This window comes from Lynx canadensis, chromosome E1 (genome assembly GCF_007474595.2).
Source record: "Lynx canadensis isolate LIC74 chromosome E1, mLynCan4.pri.v2, whole genome shotgun sequence".
Classification (NCBI taxonomy): Eukaryota; Metazoa; Chordata; class Mammalia; order Carnivora; family Felidae; genus Lynx; species Lynx canadensis.
The window spans coordinates 45,028,187-45,048,495 of NC_044316.2; the positions used below are offsets into that span (position 1 = coordinate 45,028,187).

The window sequence follows — 20,309 nt, forward strand, 5'->3', positions numbered from 1 at the left end:
TTGTTTAAAAGAAGAGTAGTCTCATCCCACTAACTTTTAAATTAACTTTTCTCAAGGTGTTTTGCATCACAGATTCTAAAGACTTAGCCTGTAAATGTGGTGCTTAGATCCATAAGTTAGATATCCAAAAGGACAGTTTTTCTATTAACTGAAAACTATTTCAACTTACGGTTTTGAGGCAGTAAAATGCACTTGTTTAGAGTAAAATGCACTAGTGTAGACTACAGACCCTAGAGCCAGAGCAGCTGTGTTCACATATTAACTCTGTCACTTACTGTTTGTGTGAACTTGAGCAAATTACTTACCCGTAAGTATAGTTAATTTCCTTATCTGTAAAATGGAGATTATAATATTACCTACACCATAGGAATGCTGCAAAGATGTATAGATTAAAATATGTGAAATAATCAAAACAATTATGCATGTGGTCCATAGTGCTATATAAATCTTAGCTACAATTATTATAATTTTTTGGAACCTTTAATGACTTTTTATCTAAGAATGTTGTGGGTAAGGCTATCAGCCTTTTTAGAGTACTTTGCAAAGAAGATAAAATTACAGCTATACCCTGTACTCATTGGTTGTTTTTACAAGCAATCTATTGTATATGCATAGATGCTAAGTTGTATGGGTTTTGGGTTTTGGTGTTTTTTAATGGAGGCGGTTTTTCACTGTGGTAAATAGCCCAGGCCCTGGGATCAGACAAGCTTGGATTCAGTTCTAGCTGTGCCACATATTAGCTGTGTAACTTTTATTACTTAATCTTCCTAATCCTCTGGTTCCTCATTTGTAAAATGAAGATAGTAATATTGCCTACTCCATAGGGTGTTTGTGATGATTAAATAAGATAATATACATAATTTACTTAGCTCAGCTTCTGGAACATCAGTTGTTAGGACTAATAACTTCTCTGTCACATGTATATAGTATTATAAACTTACTTCTGAAAATAAAGTTGGTTTTTATGTTTTATTTTCCTAAGCTGCATATAAGTTCCTGCAGCCCAATGTCCATGTGTTTTTCCTTATCTAGAAGTGATGCGTTACAATATTTGTGCTTATGAGACTTATGGGAAGTGTTGGTTAAAGTCTATTTATTTTCATTAAGAACCCTTGAGAATAGATCCTTGTATTAGTTATCTATTGCTGTATAACAAATTACCATAAAACTTAGTAGCTTAAAAGAACAGCGTTTACCATCTCACAGTTTCCATGGGTCAGGAATCTAGCTTCTCTGTGGCTCAGGGTCACTCACAAGCTGCAGTCAAGTTGACAGCCTGAGCTATAATCATCTCAAGGCTCAACAGAGGAAGGATCCTCTTTTGAGTTTATATATATATGATTATTGGAAGGATTCGGTTTCCTGTGGGCTGTTGAACTGAGGGTCTCAGTTCCTCACTGACTTTTAGCAAAAGGCCGCCTTCAGTTCCTTTCCATGTGGATTCTCCATAGGACACCTTACAACATGGCAGCTTGCTTCATGAGAGCAAGCAAGCAAAAGGCAGAGTAAGTGCAAGCAAAATGAAAGGGACGAGCTTTTAGAGTATCATCTCAAAAGTGATGGAGCTTCTGGCTGGCTCACTTGGAAAAGCACATGACTTTTGACTTCTGGGTCGTGAGCTCAAGCCCCACATGGATGTAGAGATTACTTAAATAAATAAAACTTGAAAAAAAGTGACATCCTATCACTTTTTGCCATATTCTGTTTGCTAGAAGCAAGTCACTAGGTCCAATCTATACTTAAGGGAGTAAGTTGGAATTTTGAGGAAAGCTGTTCAAATCAAGCAACAAATTTTTCTTGTTTTTTTCCCCCCTACATATTTTATATGTGCCATTCCATGGTCTGGAAGCATAAATCTTTCTCAGCCTTGCATTCCAATAGAAAAATTCCATATATTCCTGGTATCCTACCCTTTTAATATTCAGAAACTCTCTGCTGTCCTTCTTATAACTATCTACAGGTCTTTCCCTTGCTTTATCTATACAGATTATTTACAGATTATAAATTACTAATCTGCACTATTAAGCAATTTATAACCAATGCTCTTATATCTTTAAGTTTACTGTAATGGATTTTGACTTTTATAGAAAAGTGTATTCAATGAAAGTAATTTATGCCACTTTCATGAGGCTTGGGCTTAGAAAAATCTGTCTCGTAGTGCCATATTAAGATTTTGATGCTGGGGCACCTAGGTCATGTGCTGACTTCAGCTCAGGTCATTATCTCATGGTTCATGAGTTCAAGCCCCACACTGGGCTCTGTGCTGACAGCTCAGAGCCTGGAGCCTGCTTTGGATCCTGTGTCTCTCTCTGCCCCTCCCCTGCTTGCGCTCTGTCTTGCTCTCTCAAAAATAAAATAAATGTTAAAAAAATTTTTTTAATAAAAAAAAGATTCTGATGCTACAGCTAACATTTGCTGATTTATCTCTTAGTACTGATTTGTTTTTCTTGATCAACATAGAAAGAAGGAATAAAGAACAAAGATAACTTACCACCCCCTTTGAACTGTTCCTTTCTTTCCGACCACTATTCAAAAAATTTTTTCAAAGTATAACATTACTTCTCACCAATACATGGCCAGTATTTAAACATATTTGTGCTTAAAAAGCATGCACAAATCATATACCTTATAGAAAATTACTATATCCACTTACCATCTTAAGCTATATTTACTATATGAGAACAGATATCCTTACTTAGAACAGGATTTCCTGAATTGTAATCCAGGGAACTGAGATGTTAGTTTATGCTACATGCATGACGCTAAATTACAAGATCTATGGATGTGGGACTTGTCCACTTTTTTCATCACTGTATCCCTAGTGCTCAGACCAATAACTGCTATCTAAAACTCAACAAATACTAAATGAACCAATGGTCAACTATAAAATGATAGCAACTACTAAAAATTGGGACATTTTGCAAACAAGGAAAATACCAGAATAAAAAGTAGAGGCAAATACTAGAGATAAGTAATAGTAGATATCAAGGACAGAAAATCAGGAGTATATGAAACATACACAAATTCTCCTAAGAGCTCCTGTGTCAGATAACACGTACACACCACCCAAAACATTCAGCAGATTATTTGGAAACCATTAGAATGATGTAAGGAACAATTTGTGCTATAAGCATATCTTTTGGCATTAGACAGACGAGTCCTTGAAGAAAGGGCAGCTACTGCAAACACATAGCTTCAGTACCACCAGTAAGGCTGGATTCCTGACCCCTCGTTCTTCAATTTCTCAGGGAGATGAAAAGAAAATACCACATTCAAACAACTGAAGAAAGTATTAAATTCTTGTGATGCGCACCCCCAAAAAATTCTAATAAGAGCTAACCCAGGAGAGTCAATTCTAGACCATTCCCCTACTTTCTTCCCTAGCACTTCAGCTTTACATCTCACATCATCAGACTGTACCAGTCACTGCCCTTCCTTGATGCAGCTTCTGTACACTCTGAGATCCTACCAATCTTTAAAGATTTTAGCTACTAGTTCACCAGAATTCCTGCTTTCCTACCCATTTTATTTTTAAAACTTACCTGCTACTTTTCATATAACTATCTGTAGGTCTTTCCCAGTCTATACTGACTATTACAGTACAGTGAAATCTTCCTAGAATGGTGCTTTTCTCTTTAAGCCTACATGATTAGATCATGCTGTTTTTGTGTTCAGTTTCTAGAATAAATCCCAGTTTGGAAGCCAGCAGGGGAGTAAATTTGTTATTTAGACAAATATGAGTTTTGAGGATAATACTTTCCTTACTGTGACCAGTATATAAATACCTAGCTTTCCACATTAGAATAAATTGTGCTATGGATGAGGAAATCCAGGCCAGTAGGGGAATAATATGGAAATACCACATTATAGAAGTTAACGCTTCTTTACCATAATTTGTATCTCAAATGTATGTCTATTCAAAGCAGACATTAGAAACCTCAGTTAAAAACCCAAAGGAACACTCAGTGAGAAACATCAGTCTTAGAGATTTCAGTGAAGCATTCAAGATTCTTGAGCTTGTCAAATACTGCTTTTTATCCCAGCCAAATAGTCATCACCATACATCAATATACACATAGTACTTCTTGTACACTGGAGGCAGTTGTGTAGGCAAGGAAATACTACTGTAAGTGTTGCCAGCAATGAGTACTTTCTGTCTCTATATATCCTATCTCTGCAGTGATTCCCACTTGAGTGGGAGAGAATCAGAAGTAGAGTGTTGTGATAGAAGATTATTAGCATTTAAAAGCCTGTTTTCTTAGCTAAGTGCCAGACTGATGAATTACTATGTAGAGTCCATAATCTTTTAAAAATTTAATCCCTAAATAGCAAAAGAGAGAACAACTATGTTTGTGTATGTGTGGGCAACTTTTTGCCCATTTATTTATGTCTAAAATTATTAGTAGAAAGACTACAGGATTATTAAATATTAGATAAATTTACTTATTGTTTTTTAGGAAGCATATTTTTAAAAAATTTTTCCAGCTTTTTGAGATATAATTGATGTATATAATATTATATAAGTTAAAGGTATATAATATGCATGATTTCATACATGTATATATTACAAAATGATTACCAATGAAGTTTGTAGACCGTCTCTCCAGTAAATTGCACCTACATAAAAAATTTTGCATGATACCTAGGTTTTCAAAAAATTAATAAAACCTTTAGGTCTGTTGCCTTAGGTAATAATTTTATCTGAAAACTGGTCTGAACAAACCAAAATTAACAAGAAAGGCTGGAGTAGAGTGTTCTACCGAAGTTGCATTATTGCTTACTCCCATTTCATACCCTCAAGCAAGGCATCTAAATATTCCCCTCTGCAACTGGAGAGATTCCCTAAAAGTTGATCCTTTAACTTAGGCTCTAGGTGAGTTAAAGAAGGCAGTAATTTGAAAGAGAAGGAAGGGTTAAGTAGGAGAGATTCACCACTTTTAAGAGATGGGTCGAGTAATTAAAGATTCTTTGGATTCTTATGTATCTTCCCCAACTTAGGCTATTTTTCCTCAATTGAGGATTGACAGTGACCTGTGTCATTGATAGCCTCACATGGATCTAGTTTTCCCATCTATCTCCTGGACCATTCCTCCCTACTTTTCTGTCCTCTGGTCCATACTGAGAGGTAGTCCTTAGAACTATGGGAAACTTAGACCTTCATCCTAACCTCTAACTTCTATTTAACCTTAAAATAGTAGACAACTTTTTCTAGACAATTGTTCAAAAACCTGCTTGGCAAGCATATTTTTAAAAATTAAGGTGAAAATGCCCTCACATTGGCTGTACACTCTGCAGTTCAATACACTTTATCATTTCCTACTACCATTAACCCAGCCATGACAGATCTATCAAAACTGCTTTTTATCTCAAAAGTATTTGAATTTACAGCCTTGACTATGGGCTACCAGGAGTCGTTACTTTCTTTAGGAAGTAGCAAAGAAGCACTGGAGGATGGAAGAATGAAAAATTCCTGTACTCTCTCCCTATTAAAACATACAGTTTCAGGGGATTCATAGTTTCCCAAAAGAGCAGGTAGCAGAGGACCTTGGATCAAGAGTTCCCGATTTAGCGCTCGCTTTGGCAGCACATGTACTTTTAAAATTGGAATAATACAGAGATTAGCAAGGCCCCTGTGCAAGGATGATGTGCAAATTCGTGAAGCACTCCATATTTTTAAAAAGAAAAAAAAAGAGAGTTCCTGATTTCGATCATTTTTTTAGCTTACATCTGCTACCGTTTGGAATATCATTTGTTATTAGCTGCTGGGGCTAGCTGTGAAAGGAGAAAACATTATGTATGACTGAACAGTAGAAACATGAAGTTACTTTGAAAAGAACTAAGGGAGACTTTCTTCAACCAATAACTTCTAGTGGTGTTAGGGAAATATTGGCCATCTCCAACACTGTGATCATCCGATGACTCATTCTTGTAGCTCTTCCACTGCTGTCTCCTTCCTCCATCCCCATGAATCATTGTCCCACAGACACTAGCTAGCTCTTTTCTACCGCAGTTGTACAAGGCTCTGTTAAGAATGATCTTAAGAGATGAACTACAGTACTGTAACCCAGTCACCTTTTGCCACAATTACTTTTGCTTATTATTTCTAATAATTCTTTTGTCTTTTCATACCCCTAATTATTTTAATTTGAAAATATTTGTAGAAATTACCTAAAGATAGGACAGTGCTTCCCCCTCCCCCCCTTTGAGAAAAGATTTGTATTTGCTTCTGCCACCTGGGGCCATTTTGATCCAAGTTCAGAGTTGGTGGTATTCCGGGCTAATCAAATGACACAAGTCAGAATTGCAAAGCCTAGTTTACTTCTGGTTTATCTTTACTCCTAGACTACGGTTAAGGGTTCCAGCCCAAAGCGTAGGGTGCTTTACTAGATTTCCCACTCTTGGCAGAGCTTAGACTTCAGTTTTGTTCTTACGACCTTATGAGACGGCCGGAAGCACAGCTTAGCTGTTCAATCATTTCTTCCCTGTTAACTAATGCCCCTGGCGTTCAAGTGGCCATCCATGCTGGGCAGAGATCTCCCTTCTGGATTTCCGTCTTCTTCCTGGTTTTGTCTTTTGATTTATTACCATCTTCTTAGGTCTTTAATGCTTTTAAAAAGATTTTTAAGGTGTATTTTGTCCAGTTTTTATTGGTTGTCATCAGCCAGAGGGTCTCCAGTTACTGAAAGGTCCCTGCCACCACCATTTCCTTTGGGGGGAAAATTCTAGCATTTTTATTTTTAGATTGCATACACATTGTAAAGTGTATAAACAAAACATCTTTTTCATTCTGTGCTCTCCATGGGAACAGACTATACACTAAAACAGTCTTAGAACACTACCTCTTTGAATAAACCAATCTCCTTAAATTCTGGGAGCTGTATAATAAGAAATTGAAGCTGTGGGGCACCTGGGTGGCCCAGTTGGTTAAGTGGCTGACTTCGGCTCAGGTCATGATCTCACAGTTCCTGGATTCGAGCCCCATCTCGGGCTCTGCACTGACAGCTCAGAGCCTGGAGCCTGCTTTAGATTCTGTTTTCTGTTATCTTGTCTCTCTCTTGCTCGCTCTCTCGCTCTCTCCTCTCCCCCCCTTGTGTTTTTTTTTCTCTCTCTCTCTCAAAAATAAATATTAAAAAAAAGAAATTGAAAAAAAAAAGAAATTGAAATGGTATTGTTAGCTACACCTAGGTGATTACTTGAAATACAAAGAAGTTCTCTTTTCAATCAGGCTTTTAGAGTTAATTCATGGTCCATCTCTTTGGGCAAGTTGTCTCCTGTTTGGACTTGGAAACTAAATCTCTGATTTGTATTTTGCATCAGACTTTGCAAGTTTTGCCTATTGTGATTATGATATTACCCATGATACAAAATTGTTGAAAGCTTGCCTTTCTGTTCCTGATCTCCATCTGGCCTCATTTGACCTGTTACCATTAGCTTGGAGAGGAAAAATGTCTGTTTTATCCAGCCACACATCTCAAATGTATTTCATAGATCATTGAGATAAGTTCAGCATTATTATGTTTTCTGCTTCGATCTTAACTTCTGTAGTAGCCATAAAAGTTCAATTATAAATGTGAGTAGATGAAACTGATATTTCTGTTGTTGCCAGAAAAAAAAAATAGGGAATAGGAATCATCGTGCAAAATGATTAGAGAATTTCTTTTCATGTTTGAAGAGAATTGTGAGGCACAAGCTTACTACAGTCTGGCTCTCTGTTGCTTGGCTCTGTTGCAAACCAATTTAAAAGGAGTGTTCTTATCTGCTGGTTAATGTTTTATTAAAACATTAGATATCAAAAGCCACACAGTACATTTTTGCATTTACCACAAAATGACTAGTGTATGTATTAAAGACTTACTCTTCTACTAATCCATGTAAATCATCTTTGGCTACAGTAGAACAGAAGGCTACCCTTAAAATCTAAAGATATTTGTTTTATAGAAGTAATTTTTCTATTTATAAGTCTTAAAGAACATTGGTTAGAATTCATTTACATACAAGTAAAATTTCCATTACAGTCAAGGGCATAAAATATGGATGCTATTTTCTGGTATCTTAACAGAATAATGATGCTGATTTTCTTAGTTAAAATTGTATACACTGAGTTCTCTAATACAACAAATGCCTTATCTGGTTCCTAACCAAGTAACATTTTTTTTTTTTTTTAAATTTTTTTTTTTTCAGCGTTTATTTATTTTTGGGTCAGAGAGAGACAGAGCATGAACGGGGGAGGGGCAGAGAGAGAGGGAGACACAGAATCGGAAACAGGCTCCAGGCTCTGAGCCATCAGCCCAGAGCCCGACGCGGGGCTCGAACTCACAGACCGCGAGATCGTGACCTGGCTGAAGTCAGACGCTTAACCGACTGCGCCACCCAGGCGCCCCCAAGTAACATTTTTTTATAATGACACGGATGATATGTTGTTTGCCCTAGAGAAAAGAAAAAGTTAAACTATGGATGGATCATAGGGGCATTTTTTCCATTGAGAGCTTTTGATTGACAATTATTCCTCAAACATTTCTTCTCAAATATCCAATCAAGTAAAAATAAACACTAAAATTATCAAAAACACCCATCTGAACAATTTAATGCATTTTCTGCCTTATGCTTACCACTGTATCCACAGTGCTTATTGTAGTAAATGACTAGTACATAGTAAATGTTCATTTAGTGTGTGTTGAGTGAATGAAATGAACCCAAAAAGCCAGAGGAAGGCAAAATGAAATAATTTAATATGTTATAAATATGTATCAATGACATAGATTTCTCTCTACTAAGAATATATCTTTTTGCTTTCTAATTTACTACAAAGGGGTTCAGAAGCTTGAATAACCAGAGCTATATAATAAAACTGGAGCTCAGTTTTGGGAGAATGTGGCAAAGCCACGTGCTGGCTTCAACACTTACTGTGACAAATAACAGCCCTGCTTTTAACAGACACCCATTTTCTAATATTCATCAGAAAATAAAAAATTTAGGTAATCATTTAAGAACTAAAATGAAAATATAACCAGGTTTGCTTTGGCATTTGGGCCAAGCTAATCATAGGTTTTATAACTCTGTTAGAGAGAAAGAATGGGTTTCTTTATTTGATTAAATGTGGTACAAATTTCTGAGTTTTGCAATAGATGAGAACAAGCAGTTTATAATTAACGGATCGTAAAGGAAAATGTAAACAGCTTGATGTGAAAATGCCAAGAGAATGCTGAGAATTTAGAGAGTCTATAGACTGAGACCCTGTGTAGCCTGCCATGTTAGGGATGCAGATTAAGGGTTTGGATACATTAGCTGTTAGACATTCATTTCTTGACACAATTTTAGTCATTGTCTAATCCCTCTGCGGTTTGGCTACTTTAAATAGAAGATGTTATTTTGCAAATATAAAGTGTAAACCATCCCTGAAAGAATTGGTATCATCAAGAAAAATAAGGACCAAAATGTTCAGCACTTTCTTGTTTACAGCATCCTATTTCTTGCCTGCATTATATTTCTGATATAAGTTACTACGATTTAATTAATTGATCTTCTGTTTTCCTTCTTGAGACTATAACCTCCTTAAGAATAGGGGCTGTACCCCTTACTCATAAAGGTACGTGTAACACCTGAGACAGCACTGGACACGCAAAAAGTAAATATTTAATGAATGCTTAATGACTTAATGAAAGCTATATTTATTGTCTGTCATCAGATAATGCAGGATGCTATTAAAGATAAAAATAAGTAAAATAACCGTATAAACAATTTGTATTCAGCAATCATATATTTCCTGACAAAATAATGAAGTAGTTGAGAACATAGGCTCAGGAGCCATACAGCCACTGAACTTCAGTATTAACGGTCACTTACCTAACTCTGTAACCATGGACAAGCAAGAACTCAGTCTTTGTGTGCCTCACTTTTACTATCTGTAAATAGGGAATGTTGTTAAGGTTAAATGATTTAATTACATGTAAAGCACTTAGAAAAGTACAAGACACTAATATCCCAGTAAGTGTTAGCTATTGTTGTTACTACTAGTAGTACTACTATCAATATTATTATTCCAGAAATAAATTTAAAATGCTCTTCTAAACATTAAATATAGTGCATTTAATCCGTTTTGAACTTAGAGCTCTGTATTTTGTTGAACTAGTAAATCACATAGAATTTAAATTTGAAAACTGTTCCCTCTGCTCTTTTTCCCTAACTCCACTGTTAGAGAACCAACTTCATCCATTATAAGAATTTTGGGTATAACCTCCTCCAAGAGATCTTCCCTCCTTTTCCTGCCTCCATCCTGCCAAGACAAATTTAATTGTTTCTTTCTCTGTGTTCTCTAGTACTTCCTTTAATTTATAAAATATTTCTTATATGCATTGGCTTCTCTCAAGTTGTATGGCTTTGCTCTGCTTTAAGTTGTTAACTGGTACAAGAGGAGTGGCCAAGTAATTTCTAATTTTGTACTAAATTTTGAAATACGTATAGCATTCTTTTTCCTAATTCTAGACTTCTTTCTTGGAGGAAAAAAAACCAGATATTGTGCATACTGCTTCATTCTCAAACCTAGTTTCCGTAAAACATTTTCTGAAATTTCTAAAAATTGAAATAGAAATACAGAAAGGTACACCAATCATAATTATGTGGTCTCAACGAAATTCTATGAAGTGTACACACCCATATAACCACAACCTAAATCAAGATAATAGAACATTCCTGGCACTTCAGAAGTTTTCCTCGTGCTTCCCTCACATCATTATCCACTCTTTAGAAGTATAACCACAATTATGAGTACCATTCTCAGTTATTTCCTTTCCCCATTTTCACACTTTGTACAAATGAAATCATTTAGTGTGTATTCTTTTGAATCTCTCTTCTTTTGTTCAGTAGTATATTTGTGAGATTGTTTTTTATTGATCTCATATTTCATTGTGTATCTACTCTTAATGGACATTTTCAGTTTGGGCTATTATGAACAATTCTCCTATTAATATTTGTTTGCATGCATTTTGACGCACCTATGTATATAATTTTCCTTTTGGTATATACCTAGTAGTGGACCTGGTAGAGTTTCAGAATGTTCAGCTTAAATTTTTTTCCAAACCTTAAAGCTGCCAATTTACATTCCTACCAGCACAGCAGTATTTAAGTATTCTTTTACCCCATATTGTCAGGGTGTTTGTTTGTTTGTTTGTTTGTTTGTTTGTTTGTTTTGTGTGCTATCTGCACTGCACATATGCAATTGTGCAGAATCATTGTGATTTTGGTGTTCATCTCCCAATGTTAATATGCTTTTCATATGCTTTTCATATGCTTATTGGTCATTTGGACATCATCTTTTGTAAATGCCTATATAGATTTTTTTTGTTTACCTTTTAGTTGGATTGTCTTTTTTTTTCCTTAGTGATTTGTATGGATTCTTTATATATTCTAGAAAGAAGCCCTTTGTTGGATATATAAATTAAAGATACCCTTTCCTACTCTGTGGCTTACCTTTTTACCATCTTTAATGGTGTCTTTGGTGAAAAGAAGTTTTTCTTATTAATAAACTTCACAAAAAACCAATGGTTAGTGCTTTTTGTGTCCTATTTAAAAAAATCTTTGCCAAGTCCTAGGTCATGAAGATCTTCTATTAGGTTGTCTTCTAGAAAATTCATTGTTTTACCTTTTATATTTGGGTCCATAATCTAACTGGAATTGATTTTTATATATGGTATGAGGTAAGGGCAGGTTTTATTTTTATTCCTATCATATTGATCCATCATCATTTACTGAAAATACCATTCTGTTACTAAACTATGACATTGGCACCCTTGTCCTAAATAAGGTGAATTATGTATGTATAGATATGCTTCTGGATTCTTTATTCTGTTCCATTGGTGTTTTTATCTATGCTTGTGTCAGTCATACTCTGTCATGGTGCTTTAGCATTATATTAAATCTTGATATTAAGTAATAGAGGTCTTTCTTCTTCAAGTTTTCTTTACTATTAATGGACCTTTCCATTTCCATGTAAGTTGAAGAATCTTTTAGTCCTTAGGGTGCTGTATTCTTCATTCAGTGTTCTCGGAACAAAACCTAATGCATAAATGTACTCCTCCCAAATGGTCAAAGTGAAACAAGAGCTGTAAATTTAAATAGTCTTGGGGTGCCTGGGTGGCTCAGTCGGTTAAGTGTCCGACTTCAGTTCAGGCCATGATCTCATGGTCCGTGAGTTCGAGCCTCGCATCGGGCTCTGTGCTGACAGCTCAGAGCCTGGAGCCTGCTTCGGATTCTGTATCTCCTTCTCTCTCTGCCCCTCCCCTGCTCACACTCTGTCTCTCTCTTTCAAAAATAATTAAACATTTAAAAAAATTTTTTTAATAAATAAAGTAGTCTTAATCAACAGAATGTATGAATGTATCATTTATTTTGTGTAAAATAGGTCTTACAGTGATCACCTTATTTTGTTTATCATATTCCAAACTCATTATTAAAGAAGCCGCAGTAGAATTCTGCCCAAGGAAAATACTTTGTTTAGGGACATACCTTAATTGAGCACATTTGGTTATGAAGATGGCGCCCTCTTCACTCTTCACATTGCCTGGATGGTCATGGATGAGACAAAAATATGGGTAAAACATTTGGTATGAAAATGTAAGATGAATTTTTATAGCAAATATTTGGTATGAGGATTTAAGAGGAATTTTGAGAGTGACGAGAGCAAGTACCCAGGGGAGAGGGGTGATAGGGAGTGATGCCATCAACATGGTAAGGGACTGGGATCAAGGATGATAGTGTAACCTGGGGTTAAGAGTTTGAGTTCCAGATCCAGGTCGCCTAGGCAGCCACTAACTAGCCATATGAATCTGAGTAAGCTACTTATTCTTTCTATGCTTCACTTTCCTTATTTGTAAAATAGGGGTAAGAGTGCCTACCCTCATAAGGCGGTTATGATAATTAAATGATTTAATATACATTGTGAAATACTTAGAAATAGTACCTGGCATATAGTTAATCTTCATATGTGCTAGCTATTATAATTAATAAAAGATAATGTGTAAAAAATGTGAGAGGTATCATATTTTTATTTACTTTGTTCTGTGCCTTGATATATTTCCCACCCTTGACATACACAGTGTATCCCCAGTAAAGTCCTGTCTGGGCACCAGCATATGACAAAGGCATAATGGAGACTGAAAAGATTATTAGGATCTAGTAGTGCAGAGAACAAACCCCACCCTCATAAAGGAAACAGTCTAAAGACTAAAAATTCATTGTAAGCCAGAAATTGAAGTAATTCTAAGAATCCTCAGAAATAACAGATTGGACACTTGTTTACCTACTGACTCTGTGTTGATAGTACATCCAGTTTGACAAATTTTATTATTTTGTGAATGTTTATTTGAGAGAGAGAGCAAGAGAGCGCACAAGTAGGAGAGGGAGAGAGGGAGAGGGAAACACAGAATCCAAAGCAGGCTCCAGGCTCTGAGCTGTCAGCACAGAGCTGGACGCAGGGCTCAAACCCACAAACGCGAGATCATGACCTGAGCCAAAGTCGGACGCTTAACTGACTGAGCCACCCAGGCACCCCCAGTTTGACAGATTTTAAAGGGTGGAGTTATTCTAGCTGTTTCAAGGTTTCTCAACCTCAGTAGTTGACTCTTGTGGCTAGATAATCCTTTGTTCTATTGAGCTGTCTTGTATAGTGTAGTATGTTTAGCAGAACTCCTGGCCTCTATCTACTAGAGCTTATGTTCACACAAAACCTTCTACATGAATGTTCATAGTAGCTTTATTCAAAATATCCAGGAACTGAGGGGCTCCTAGGTGGCTCAATTGGTTGAGCGTCCGACTTTGGCTCAGGTCATGATCTCGCTGTTCGTGGGTTCGTGCCCCACGTCAGGCTCCGTGCTGACAGCTCAGAGCCTGGAGCCTGCTTCGGATTCTGTCTCTGTCTCTCAACAATATATAATGTTTAAAAATAAAAAATATATATCCAGGAACTGAAAACAACCCAAATACCCTTCAGTGAGCAAATGGTTAAACAAAATGTGGTACATCTATACAATGTGTTACTACTACCCAGAAATGAAAAGGAACAAACTACTGAAACGTGCAATAATTTGAATGGACCTTAAAAGCATTATGCTGAATTTTTTTATTTCTTTTTTATTTTTATTTTTTTAAATATATGAAATTTATTGTCAAATTGGTTTCCATACAACACCCAGTGCTCATCCCAACAGGTCCCCTCCTCAATACCTATCACCCACCCTCCTCTCCCTCCCACCCCCCATCAGCCCTCAGTTTGTTCTCAGTTTTTAAGAGTCTCTCATGTTTTGGTTCTCTCCCACTCTAACCTCTTTTTTTTTTTTTTATGCTGAATTTTTTAAAAGCCAAGTTTTTAAGAGTCTCTCATGCTTTGGTTCTCTCCCACTCTAACCTCTTTTTTTTTTATGCTGAATTTTTTAAAAGCCAATCTCGAAAGTTTACGTACTGTGTAATTTCTTCTATATGATGTTCTCAGAATAACAAAATGGCTCACAGAACTCAGGAAAACACTTTAGTATTACCAGTTTATCATAAGGGATATCCTTAATGATACAAATGAACAGTCAAATGAAGTGGTACATGAGGGGAGGTCCAGAAAAGTCCTGAGCACAGGAGTTTTGGTCCTTGTGGAGTTTAGGTGAACCTGTTTATCAACCTAGAAGCTCTCTAAACTCTATTGGTTAATACTTTCATGGAAGTTCCATTATGAAGGCACATTTGACTACATCATTGACCACGGCTGATTAACTCAATGTTCAGCCCCTTTTCCCCTCCCCGTAGGTTGGGAGGTGGTCCTGAAAGTTCCATCCCTCTAATTACACAGTTGATTCCTCCAGCAGTTAACTTCCATCCTGCAGCTGTTTAGTGGCCCACCAAGAGTCACCTCAGAAGGCTTCTGAAAAACAAAAGATGCTTCTCTCACCACTGTCATTCAAGAATATCCAAGAGTTTAGGCACTCCGCTCCAACAACTGGGAACAAGGACCAAATATATATTTCTTATTATATCACAGTATCACATATACTGTAAGCAGTTTGCCTCTTGTTAATAAGTTGTCTCTTATCTAAACATTCTTACTGTTTGTAATACTACTTTCCAATGAGGGAGCAATATAACACTGGGAGCATTAATTCTGGGAGCATGGATTCAGGGGGGCTGGGTTCTTAACTTGGCTGTACCATTTATTGCTTGTGGGATATGAGCAGGTATCTTAATTTCTCTGTGCCTAAGATTTCTCATCTGCAAAATGAAAGTAATAATACGTATTTCATAAAATTGTTATAAAGACTAAGTTCACTGTAGAGTGCTTTAAATCGGTGGCTTGCACATAAGGTGCACTATGTGCCAAATAAATGGGTCGTGTGACCTAACATGTCTTACCTTTGTACAGGTTATAAACTTTTTAAGGTCGATGCCTGTATCTCCACATTCTATAAATCCTCAACGACTATACCTCCACGTCATGTAAATTCTCATAATACCTGATGTTAACATGTACATAGAAAATATTTGATGCCAGGATAACTTCCTAGAAGAAAATGAAATGGAGCCCCAGAATATCTAGAGGTCAGGAATCTATGCCAAGAAGAACTTGGAAAAGCTTAGCTAGTTTAATCTATAGAAGGGGAAGAGGTGGGACGCCTGGGCAGCTCAGCTGGTTAAGCAAGCGACTTCGGCTCAGGTCGTGATCTCACAGTTCGTGAGTTCGAGCCCTGCGTCGGGCTCTGTGCTGACAGCTCGGAGCCTGGAGCCTGCTTCGGATTCTGTGTCTTCTTCTCTCTCTGCCCCTCCCCTGCTTGTGCTCTGTGTATCTCAAAAATAAATAAATATTAAAAATTAAAAAAAAAGGGGGGGGGTAGAGGGTAATTCATCAGTTTGAATATAGCAGTTACCTTTCTTATTTTATCAAGAAATAAGAAACTTTCATTCTTGGGGTGGCGGGAACAAAGTAAACTTAAATATTTGTAAATAAAAATACCCCTATCGATTCTACTGTATCTGTTTTGTGGCAGAGAAATCTGGTTTTGTTGACTCTTGGAGAGGAAGTAGGGAAGAGAAAACAGAGTCTGTTTTTCTACTCTGACATAAATTCAATGAAAGTTTTATATAGATTTTCCACAGATGGAATACTTGAGTTCAGTCATCATATACAGAAATGCACACATAGTCCATTCCTCTGACCCCCAGCTTATAACTTTAGTAGAGAAGTTATGATAAATATAAATTGAATAATAATAATGTAAATCTCACTTTCTTGTCATATGAAGCAGTTTAATGTATAAGACTGAATATCCTAAAAAATCAAGAAGCTATTATATTTTGGCCTCAAACCATATGACATTATAGCTAATGCTTGCTATGCTGAAAGGACGTGTCCCTCTCCAAAAAAAAAGAATTTTTGTAATGTCCTATAGGATCTGTGCTACTGTGTTGTTGTAAAGTTAGACTAAATGTATCCGAATGTAAAACAAAATCTGAAAAAATGTTGACAATGAATCAAGTTAGTATAAACAGTTTAAATATATTATTTCTGCATCACTCTTAGAATAGATCATCTTGAGTTCCCTGGCTCCTTTTCATGTGATTTCTGTAACTTCTATATTTGGAAATAAGTTTATGTTGATGATGAATCCAAGGGAAAACCTCATACTGACTTTGTTTATCATCCCTCATTGAAAAGATTTGAAAAAGAATAATTCCTATAGTTGGTAACCACTGAAAAACAGCCTAAGTAGAAAGAATCCAAAAAGCAAATTGTGTGGAAAGAATGTAGCAGTCTGGAAACAGGGGATTAAAATGAATGCCAGCCATCAGGAATTTGGGGGGGGGTCTAAATTTCAGGACAAAAATGAACTTTATTAATGGGGTTTTTTAAGAGTGATTAAAATATTGTAATATTAGAAAGTGACGATGGTTTCATAGCCTTATGAATATACTAAAAGCCACTGAATTATACACTTTAAGAGGATAGAGTTTATGGTATGTGAATTATATATCAGTTTTTTAAAAATGACCCTGACTGTGGGGGAAGTGCTAGTCAGGCTCTTGTGGCATGGGGTAGGACCCCAGCCAGGGTGAATAGAGCATCTGTGTGCAGGGTGGCAGTGAGGAGCAGTGACATTTGCACTGCCGGATGAGCACTATTTGCACTGGGGGGAGCAGATTTCTCACTATTGGAGAACAATTTTACAACTTTGGGGGAAAAAATTGTGAGAAAAAAAACCCTAGAATTAACCTTATCATATTGAACTGGAATTAGAGTGTCACCGTGAACTTTTGGGGTGTGTGTTTGTATACAGATTTGCAAGTGAGAATGAATGTAAGAATGTGTGAATGTGTGTATATATACATGTATGTATATATGTGTATGATTATACTGCTTAACTCTATCCAAGTGGACCTGGAGGACAGTGATGTCCTAACAGCAATGAACATACCTTTCTCCACTAAAAAGAACCAGGGCTTCTTGGAAAAGTGTCTGACTCTAGGGCTAGGGCAGGGAAAAAATGAGCCTGGAACATCTTGTGCCAGAAAGAAAAGAAGGCTCAGAAAATGACACAGGTCTGTTAGAGGGTTCCAAGAGCCAAATTGGAAGGGCTTATTACCCTGACCACATTGGAGACAATTGGAGCAACAAAATAACTAATGATAGTAGCAGATTATAACTCATTGAATAGATAGGAAATTTTGAGTGCACATAAATAGGTGAGGAAAAGAAACTAAACAGTAGAAAGAGTAATGGATTAATGAATGCTAAAAAATAGTGGGCAAAAAGTTTGTTGAGAAGAGATTCAGACTGATACTTTTACACCAATGTCCATACTATCACTATTCATAATATCTAACATATGGAAACAACCCCCAAGTGTCCACCATCAGATAAATAAACTGTAGTATATCCATACAATGGAGTATTATTTATTCATGAAAAGGAGTGAAATTCTGATACATGCTACAACATGGATGACCCTTGAAAACATGTGAAGTTAGATAAGCAAGACAAAAAAGGATAAATATTGTGTGATTCCCATTTATATTTGCCTAGAATAGGCAAATTCATAGAGTGTAGCTGGGGCTAGTAAGAGGGAGGAATGGGGAGTTTTTATTTAATGGGTACAGAGTTTCTTTGGGGGATGATGAAAAAGTTCTGGATATATGGACAGTGGTAATGGCTGTACAACATTGTGAACGAACTTAATGCCACTGAATTGTGCGTGTAAAAATAGCAAATCTTGGAATGCATATTTCATCACAAAAATATTTTTTAATTTAAAAATTTGTTGAGAAGCGGGATGTATTTACATAGACTCAAAGTATCCCTCCCCCCCCCACACACACACAATATTTACTAGTTACCAAAGAGAAAGAGTGTAATTTTAGAGTAGGGAAATCTGGCAAATGCTACCACAACCTAGTGATCAAAGTTAACACAGCATCACTTTTGTGATATTTCTGCCAGAAATGCATAACCTGAGTCAAACCACAGGGGTAACATGAGATAAATTCGAATTGAGGGACATTGTGCAAAACAACTGGCATATTATCTTCAGAAGTGTCAAGGTCATGAAAGTTAAGAAAAGACTGAAGAACTGTTCCAGATTAAAAGAGAACGAAGAATGAAATGTGCTGTATGTCCCTGAAATGAATCCTTTTGCTAGAAAGGACAGTACCAGGACAAAACTTAAATAAGGTCTATGAGTGAGATTATAGCAATGCCAAATGTTAGTTTCCTAATATCTGTGCTGGCGCTGTGGCTATGTAAGAGAATGTCTTTGTTTACAGGAGATACATACTAACTAGGGATGATGGGCATCATGTCCATACTTTCAAATGGTTAAGGGAAAAATGTACTTTGTACTATTCTTCAAACTTTTTTGTCAGTTTGAACTAATTTCAAAATCGTGAAAAAGAAAAGAACCTGAGTGAAGGTGACGATTACAGCAGCAGTTAGATCCCAACACAGGGACCAAATTGGAAGGCTAACTGCTAAAGAAATAGGAAACATCCTCTATTCAATAGATTACAGACATTCTCTCAAACTCAGGTGTTTCAAGTAGATACTTTGAAGATAATACGAGTAAACCATCTATCAGTTATAATATACAAAAGTGGGAAAATCAGCTTCTAGGCAGGGACCTTATAATTTTGGGTTTAGAATGAAAACAAAGGAAATGACTGAATTGAATGTAAGATTAGTTGCAAGATGAGGTCATTTTATTTTGAAAGATTCATGTGTTTCAATGTCTGCCTCTTATAGGTGATGCTGAACAGGAACTTGGTCCCCCTCCATCTGTAGATGAGGCAGCAAACACACTCATGACTCGTCTGGGTTTCCTCCTCGGAGAGAAAGTCTCGGAAGTTCAGCCAGGTGACCAATACAGCATGGAAGTACAGGATGAAAATCAGGTAAACTGCTTGCTATCACCTGTGAAACATGGGATAAATCAGCCTGTTATACCAGGGAAAATGTTGCAGGGTGTATGCATATGTGTATGTTCTGAGAAGAAGAATCCCAATTTTTGAACAGCTTTTGAGGCCTGATGACATAGCTTGATTTTCCATAATCACTGTATTTCTTTACTTTATGAAACATCTTTTAGTTATATTCATAGGTTTAAAAAGCCACTTGGTTTTGATTCGTTTGTGGAATGAATGAGGAAATAAATAAGTGCATAAGCCAAGAAAGAGAATTGACATGTGGAGAGTATGACACCCAGAAATATAAAGTATACTTCGTTTTCAGGTACATGTGGATTATTTACCAAGTTGACAATGTGCTGAGCAGGTCTCCGCAAATTTGAGAAGATTCTAATTATTGTGATCGTAGTAGAATTAATCAATTACAGAATGATAACCTTGAAAATGGTAGCTAAAAGATAATTTAGAAAATCCCCCAGATGTTTGGCTTTTAATATACTTCTAATATACTTTCAAAGAAGAAATCACAAGAATTTAGAAAATATTTTAAACTGAAAAAATAACAAAATATAACAAAACTTATATTTTTACATATTTGTAGTATATAAAACTTGTAATTAAAGATGTGCTCAAAAAGAAATTTTAGTTTTGAATACATATATTAGAAAAGAGAAAATCTAAAAAATTAATGATCTAACTATTCATGTCAGAAAGTTTAAAAATATTAGCAATTTTTTCTTTTGGCTATTTTTTACTTTAAATGTAGCAAAGGAAATACTAGACTTGGATTCATTTGTAGGGTCTTAATCTTTAAAATGTATGCTCTATAGGGGACCCCTGGGTGGCTCAGTCAGTTAGGTGTCCACCTTCAGCTCAGGTCGTGA

The 20,309-nt window shown here is 36.2% G+C and overlaps 1 protein-coding gene and 1 non-coding gene across 4 annotated transcripts in view; both read left to right on the plus strand.

Moving 5' to 3' along the window:
- TANC2 (tetratricopeptide repeat, ankyrin repeat and coiled-coil containing 2) overlaps positions 1-20,309 on the plus strand; it is a 383,338-nt gene that overhangs the window by 204,321 nt on the left and 158,708 nt on the right. For all 3 annotated transcript variants that reach the window (XM_030295266.1, XM_030295268.1, XM_030295269.1), the window contains one exon: positions 19,265-19,413. In XM_030295266.1, coding sequence (XP_030151126.1) covers positions 19,265-19,413 — 149 coding nt within the window. The remainder of the gene's footprint in view (positions 1-19,264; positions 19,414-20,309) is intronic.
- On the plus strand, positions 5,569-5,675 carry LOC115501967. Its single transcript, XR_003965006.1, has one exon. It is a non-coding gene; the product is annotated as a U6 spliceosomal RNA (small nuclear RNA).